Source organism: Lygodium microphyllum, chromosome 6, assembly GCF_053477565.2.
Source record: "Lygodium microphyllum isolate KBCC chromosome 6, Lygodium_microphyllum_v1.1.10, whole genome shotgun sequence".
Classification (NCBI taxonomy): domain Eukaryota; kingdom Viridiplantae; phylum Streptophyta; class Polypodiopsida; order Schizaeales; family Lygodiaceae; genus Lygodium; species Lygodium microphyllum.
In genome coordinates, this window is record NC_141140.1 from 136220693 (window position 1) to 136228583 (window position 7891).

The following is a 7891-nucleotide window of genomic DNA, read 5'->3' on the forward strand; positions in this document are numbered from 1 at the left end:
ATTAATCTCGATTTTTCTAATCAATACCTCCCCCTCTCCGCCCCCCCCCCCCCCCCCCCCCCCCCCCCCCCCCCCCCCACCCCAACCAACCAAAAAAAAACAAAAGAAAAATCAAAATAGAACCCCAAAACAAGAAAAAAGAAACAAAGAAAACACACATACACACCCCCAACCACATACACATTCATATACATATAGAAATGCATAGACACACATAGATATATGAATAAGGCAATATACATACATACACAAACACAAAGAGAGAGAGAGAGAGAGAGAGAGAGAGAGAGAGAGAGAGAGAGAGAGATGGGTATGCATATGTCTGTACATGTATAAATATACACATTTGTGTGTACACACACCTACATATATATATATGTATATGTATATGTATATGTATATATATATACATATACATATATATATATACATGTATATTCGTAAATATGTATATGTGTGTGTGTATAAGTGTATACACATACATGCATAGTTATGTAGTGTATGTTATAAATTTGTCAAGTTTTCCTTTCTTCTCACACTATAAAGAGAAATAGAGAGGTGATGGCCATCTGTCCGTGAAAGAGCCCAAGTACAAGCACTTTAGCCACCCTCCCACACGTTTTTGGTGCATGGGGGACTGGGGAGGAGTGAGATTTGGATGAAGGAAGATGCTGGCAATGGAATCCCATCCCATATTATTGGCTTTTAATCTCCCCTGTCCCGTCTCTCCAAGTACCACTACTAATAGTGGATCCTCCCCTCATCTCTAGGCCCATTTACCTCCCCCCCTTACATACAAGTACAGACACACAGAGATAGAGAGAGAGAGAGGCCACTGCACACATGCATATGTACTGTCCTCGGCATGCCCTCTGAGAGGGGGCAGGATCAAGTCAGCACAGTACTTGACTGTGTCCAATTTTGGGCCCTTTAAAGCAAAAGCCCATGTATAGCAAACAGTGCCTCTTGGATGAGGTCCCTTGAGAGGATCCTGTGTTCCATGTATAGCAAACACAGCGAGGTAGATGGCTGATCCCTTGAGAGGGCCTTTTGTTGTTCTATGTATAGCTGCAAGAACAGTGCCTTCTCCAGGTTAATGGCTCCCAGCAGTAGGGTATCCCTCCCTGACTTCTGCCATGGTTACTGAAAGCAGCTTTGCTTTGAGAGAAAATTTGGAGTTCTAGCAGGAGGTGTGGCTATGGCTGCATAGAGAGAGAGAGAGAGAGAGAGAGAGAGAGAGAGAGAGAGAGAGAGAGAGTCTATTTAAGACACCAGTGGATCCATTGGAGCAGGGTTTGCAGAGATGTTTGGTGTGGTTGACAAAATTAAGGTGCTTTATGAACACCTCTCATTCTCCTTTCTTTTTGGGTTTTTGATTTGTTCTGTTCTGTCATTTATGGACAGTGAAAACTCATGAAATTATGCAACATTTTCTTGGCTCCATGATTGCAGTTATTCAATTGGCTGAGATCCTGGCACCACCCTAAGAATCCTTCATCTTCCAACACAGGTTTGGAAATTCTTGCTTTTATTTCCCCTTTAATATGAGGCATCTTTTGTCTGTACGAGAGAATTTGCAATTCCTCCTCAGTTACAAACAATTACCATGTACAAGAATCATCATAATTCTTCCTCACTTTCATTACCATGCATTTCTTGTAGTCATTGCACATGCCCTTGATTGCATCAAGTATGCTATGAAATCTATATGTCCTTCCAGTGTGAGAAAGAACCTGTAATTCTCTTCCTTGTCAGTGGCTGCCCGCCCAGCCTGACTGCATCTTCACATAATGTCGTCTCATAGTCACATCGATAAGTGGTTGCAGTGAGATTGCCTTCTTCCATTATAGTGTGCTTACATTGTCAGTGGAAGGGCTGCAGAGTGGAGTTGCATCTGCAATTATGCTTGCATTTTTTGAGCATGGTATGGTAGTACATCTGTTATAGTCAATGACATGAAATTTTTTCTCAAGGTAATGTAATGGGATTGAGATTGCAGTTGTGATCCACTGCCCAGCATACCACTTATGTGAATCAGGGAATTCAGCACACATGCATAGAAGGGGTTTCTGTCATTTTCCACTGTGGGGGAGACTCTGTTATCCCCATGTAGTAGTGTCAACATGATGACCTCCTGAATTTCTAATTCTTACTTCTTGTTCTTGTTCTTGTATCTGCAAGTGCATTACAAGGGCGAGCCTTGATCCTTCTGAAGATACTGATGTCTTTGACATAGAATTCTTATATGAGGATGTTTTTGACATGAGTTCTTATTACCGCAGGTAATGGTGGGGATGTTGCTACTCAAGGGGAGCACATAGCCAGGAAGTCAATTATTAGATATAGAGGCAAAGGCTGGATCTCTCATTGGAATCCCTTACAGTTGGAGAAGAGATCCTGTGCTCAGGCTAAAGATGTCTACACAGAAGATTACCGTCAGCAGCAAGCAATGAGGTCCCAATTGGCTAGTGCAAGTGATCTAGTCCAATTATCAAGTGTCAGCAGCAATCACAAAAACCCTAGATCCAGTTCACTGGACTTGGATCACAAGAACAAGGATAACCCCAGCACGGCAATCCTGTTGGGTCACCAGCATCAACAGCAGTTACTGGCTCTGAAGGCTATGGGAGGGGACCTTATGACTAGAGAGGGGGCCACCATTGAGCATGACACAGGCATGGCGCTGCCAGCGGCTGCAGGCGTAGAGTTTCAGCAGCACAAAGCAGGGCTCAAGAATAGAGTACTGCCACTGCTGACGCAAGAAGCTGCAGTAGAGACAACGTCCTTGCCCCTCCAGAGGCAAGAAGATGCCATGGTGGGCAAGCCTGAAGCTTGCAAAAGAACAGGCACCAGATCACTCAAGAAACTAACATTTGCAAAGAGTTCCTCCCCAGAATCACCCAGGTCTCCTAGAGAGATAAAGTGGAAGAAGGTAAACCCTCCTTAGTGATATTCATGCCAAGGTTCGAGATTGTAGCTAGTCCTGATGTATGAGTTTCAACCTCTCTCTCTCTCTCTCTCTCTCTCTCTCTCTCTCTCTCAGACATCCCCATGCCTATTGCACATAGTCTTAAGTGATGGTCATTTCTGGACTTGAGGATTGCAGGGACGGTAGGCTTTTTCCAACCCACATCCCATTCAATGTGACTATATAGCCACAAGTGATGCCAATCCCTTCCTGTTTTGTGCCACTTGTGACTATGCTCTTGCATTTAGGAGATATTTATGCTTGCGTACATGCGTGCGCACGCGTGCATGTCGCTCTTCAGTTAGAGTTTCATGTTAACTGCTGCTCTGACCTGCATCTCGCTCAACAGAGTGATAGATTTCAATTCTGAACAAATACTATAGACTGTCAATCACTATGAATAAATCCCCTTTTTATTTGGAATGTTATAGATTGATCAATCACTATGAACATGGCTCAATTTTTGTTTTTGTGGGCAGCTCCTCTCTTACTCTAGATCCGGTTCTCCCAAAAGCCCGAGCTGCTTCGAGTGGAACAATCAACAAGTAGATAGACACATGGTTGGTCATACAGGCAGCTTCAGCACCATGGGCTCTCCTTGGAACTCTCAAGCAGGTCATCGGTACCATGGGAACAGGCGGTCTTCATTCAAAGGCATGTACAAGCAAGGCCACTGGATAACAACTGACTCAGAATGTAAGTTCTGCATTGGGCATGTCAGAGCTTGAAACTTAGGACTGATGACATTGGGTATATCTGGTTTGCAACATGATGTTTTTGGCTTCTTCAACATAGATCTCAAATTCTGCTCCTCCTTAGTCTCAGAGTTGGACCATAATTTAGTGACTGAGGATATCAGTATCATGACCATATTAACTAAATGACTTTTAACATAAGGTTTAATTTGTGCACAGCTGATGTGATTTATCACATGTTTCTGCTTGATGTCTCACAAAAAATACATCTTATCACATGCTTCTGCTTTGTAGCTGTGTAGGAGGTTTGAGTTCTACTAAATGTGCCCACCTGATGTGATATTTCATACGTTGCTGCTTGCAGTTGTTGTATTGGAGCTTTAACTCTTGCTTCTTCAAATGGATTAGGACTACGACATGCAGCTTACAGCCAGAAAGAGACAACTGATTTATCATTCTGGGGACTCACAACCCTCCAAAAACTTCATAGCTTACTAGGACAGCAATGTACAGAATTTAACTGCACTGTGTGCCATTGAGCCTATGCATGGTCTTTCCTGCCTGTACCTCTTGTGTTTCTGAAACTTTTGTAATCAGATACCTATAGACATGATGATGAAGGAGACCAAAACTATCCGAAATGAGGCAATTGACCATGGATTAGAACCTTGTTTAAAATGTCATATCAATAGAGAAGAACAAAAGCTGCAATCCAAGCATACATGCTTAAAACAAGAACCAAAGAATGGACAAGGGTTTGCCAAAGAAGAGATTAGTCGTTACTTAATGACTAAAGTATTTGGATGAGAGAGAGGCATTGAGTATATGAGACGGAATGTCATAAGCATTCTTGGCCTTCAATTAGGCAATACTTAATTAAATGTGTGGATGAGAGGGAGGTGGAGCAATGCAATTATCCTCCATTAAAGGTCACTTTAGATATTAGCATGGAAGTGATACATTGTTTATAAGCAAACATGTTGCTTGTTTGAACTATGGCCTGGCTATAGATATTACAACTTCAGATTCCAAACAAGGGAGTAACATAAATTCCAAATGCAACTATTTACATCCCCATTATACCCTACATTGTGACAGTGACTCTTGAGGTAAGCCCCAACCAATGTATGTGTTTGCATGTGGGAGCTAAGGCAATATGTTTGGATACAAGAGTTATGGTTGTATGTTTGGATGTAGGACTTGCCATGAGATTGCAACTTCCAACCAAATCCATGTCAGAGACACTCCTCAGCCCTATTACCATGTGTGGCTATAAACTAAATAGGTCAATCCTTCAAATGCCTGGTAATTACAATGAGGCATTTATGTCATGAAGCCTAAAGTCTAAGCATTTGATGCCATAAAGCTAAAGTCACTAACAATAAAGCCTAAAGTCACTACCACTCTTGTATATATGCATAAAAGTGCATATGTGTGTGCAAGCATGTAACTGAGCGGCTACCCTAGTGGTAATCCAATCATTTTATTGGATAGCCGATCCACTTATTTTATCATCCCGCAAACTATGGTTGAAATCTTGTTTTTTAATTCCTATTACAAGATGACCATATGGGTGTAGTGTGGGTTCAAGACCTTTAGGTCACCATGTGTTTCACCTTGTTTGGACTCTCTCTCTCTCTCTCTCTCTCTCTCTCTCTCTCTCTCTCTCTCTCTCTCTCTCTCTCTCTCTCTCAATTAATGATAGCTCTATTCAAACGTTATGAGCAATCTCTCGTTTTGGTCAATTGTTATCATTTTCACCATCAATCTAATCAACATTGTCATCATAGCAATTGAATATCCTATTCTATGCAATCACCAACACCATTGAAGCATGTACACACGTGTATGTGTGCTTGCACACGGTGCAAGCATGTGCGCACAAACACACGCAAACTAAATGAGTGTAGCTTAGTTAGTTAAGTTGAATGCATGGTGACTAGTTGGTCATGAGTCGACGAATTCCTACATCTCCACGATCCTCGATCATGTAGTATAGGAATTAAAAAATGGTGATTTGAACCCTAGTCAGCAAGTTAACAAAAAAAGTGGCTTACCACTAAGGTAGCCACTTAATTTGTGTGTGTGTGTGTGTGTGTGTGTGTGTGTGTGTGTGTGTGTGTGTGTGTGTGTGTGTGTGTGTGTGTGTGAGCACAAGGTAACATGGGCACATGGATGGTAGATAAGGAGACTTTTGATTTTCCTACTTGTCATTATTAAGAGCACATGTCTACATCAAGATTTTGCTAATTGTGCAAGAACTGCAAGGATTCAAAGAAACACTAGAAGTACTCCAAGTTCTTCAAACTTTAAAAACCTTGAGACAAAGATGAATGAGTTTACGGAAATGCATACATGGGTTTATGCGTACGTGTGGATCACCATTGAAGCATGTGGCCATCATTCTACGAACTCGGGGATGACTGTGAGCCTGTGATTTGCTAAAGGGGTTGTAGGTTGCCATTCTTGCAGCTTCAAATGAATGTTAGTAGGTTTAAAGCTTTATTGCAACAATTAAGTCGTCTCATTGGATGGTCGTAGCTAGAGAGGGAAACCTAGTTAGGGGAAAACTTATAAGTTCATGCTATCTAGCATGTTTCAAAGTGCCTGGGTGAGCATTTTTTTGTGATAACATGTGCTTTTTTGTGAAGGTTGCATGGGATGTGTAAGAAGACTTGCTTGGGAGGAAACTTATAAGCTCATACTATCTCGCATGTTTTAAAGTGCTTAGGCTAGTAGTTTTTGTGATCATATATGCTTTTTTTTGCAATGCTACATGGAATGTGCTAAGGTGTGCAATGCTTCTAATGTAAGAAGGCATGTTTGAGTGAAGTGTATTGAGTATGTATAATGTGATGTCTCTTTCTTGAGGTTTACATAGAGCAATTTTGATAATCTAGTGATGGTTGGTATATTTACATTTAATATTTGATATTTAATATTTAAAATTAATGGTGCATTTAACGTGCATGTATGTATATATTGAGCCATGCCTTTGATAAAACGTGTTGATAACAAATTCTATGGGCATCCAATCAACATGGAGTGTTTGCATCGAGCAATTAGAGACTATGAGTTGCATCTTCATAGGGGTGCTTAGCTCCACTAGGTGTGAATGATGGTCAATTGCCAAGCTTAAGCCTCATAGAGGGGTTTTAGAGTATGGCAGATCCATTTGTAGGGGTGTTGAAAACCTTCCTTTTTGTCGAGAGATTCCAAAGGGTCATCATGAATTGGCCAACAACAATTTGATATAGATCTCGCTAATGCTTAACCATCACTGGTTGGTTGCAATGACCGACATCGCATGGGTGTCAAAAATAATGTGATTGGTATGCCTTCTCATGTTGGGAATGCAAATTGTGATAGTGAGTTGGCTCAACGGTAGTTTGGTATGGATTTTGACTAATATTTTGGCATCAATAGATGGTTGGAATGGCCAATAATATAGGAATGTGAAAATCATGTGACTATTGAGTCACAAATTAGTAATATTTCAATGTTTAGCTACCAAAACAAAGGAAATCATAATGGAGTGATTTATGGGAATACCGAGCTCTTTGAATAGCATGTTGATATGGATTTGACTATGATGCATGTTGATCGTATTATGCCTAATATTTTAACATCAATCAATGGTTGTGATGTTAGGAATTGCCACAATGTGAAAATTTTCATAGTTAATGAGTCATGTGTTAATAGTATTGTAATTTTTTATTTTCAAAATGGTGGGTTGTGGTCCATTTGCGTACTTTACTTGCAACAACTAATGTTCATTCAGTAACAATGGTATTGCTATTTCAAGATCGAGATGTGCATTCCATGGGGAGTCTTTCTGAAATATGTGAGAGGTGTTTAGCTAAATTATGGAGATGTGAGGCTCAGGTACAATGGTCAATATTGTTTGGAAAGCATTGTTGTCGAAATGGAAAAGTGATGTTGCCACCGTTGTAATGTCCACCACGGCCATTGCATGATTTGTTGCATGGTATGTACCCTCAGAGTAGGATATTTAAAAATAACATACAAGCATACAACAATGCTCTTGCATTTGTATCCCTCAAAGCTAATGTTGACCAGCTGCATATTGTTAAGAATGGTTACACCTTTAGAGTGCATGGCTCTATCTATCACCTTATAGGTCCTCTACTTCCTGATATGCAACGTTGAGAAAGGCCAAGATTTGCACAACTCTATGTTCATGATACTGAGTACGAACTAGTTAATC

General features: G+C 40.8%; 1 protein-coding gene across 3 annotated transcripts; it reads left to right on the forward strand.

The window, feature by feature from the left end:
* The first annotated feature begins 595 nt into the window (after positions 1–595).
* Positions 596–5299, forward strand: LOC148035175 (uncharacterized). 3 transcript variants are annotated; one of them, XM_087680150.1, is made up of 5 exons: positions 596–1330; positions 1453–1510; positions 2283–2932; positions 3448–3664; positions 4861–5299. In XM_087680150.1, coding segments are annotated over exons 1-5 (954 nt in total). In that variant the 5' UTR covers positions 596–1303; the 3' UTR covers positions 4863–5299. The 3 variants fall into 3 exon arrangements, with proteins under 3 accessions (XP_087536276.1, XP_087536275.1, XP_087536274.1); XM_087680149.1 differs by lacking the exon at positions 4861–5299 and adding an exon at positions 4072–4382; XM_087680148.1 differs by lacking the exon at positions 4861–5299 and adding an exon at positions 4028–4382 and having other exon boundaries at positions 600–1330.
* Positions 5300–7891: the final 2592 nt, after the last annotated feature.

What these genes read in the sequence shown, in the direction of transcription:
- LOC148035175 (XM_087680148.1), top strand. Translation starts at nt 1,304, where the DNA reads ATGTTTGGTGTGGTTGACAAAATTAAG. An exon ending in TCCTTCATCTTCCAACACAG is followed by an intron (nt 1,511 to 2,282) that starts GTTTGGAAATTC and finishes TTATTACCGCAG; the next exon opens with GTAATGGTGGGGATGTTGCT. An exon ending in GAGAGATAAAGTGGAAGAAG is followed by an intron (nt 2,933 to 3,447) that starts GTAAACCCTCCT and finishes TTTTGTGGGCAG; the next exon opens with CTCCTCTCTTACTCTAGATC.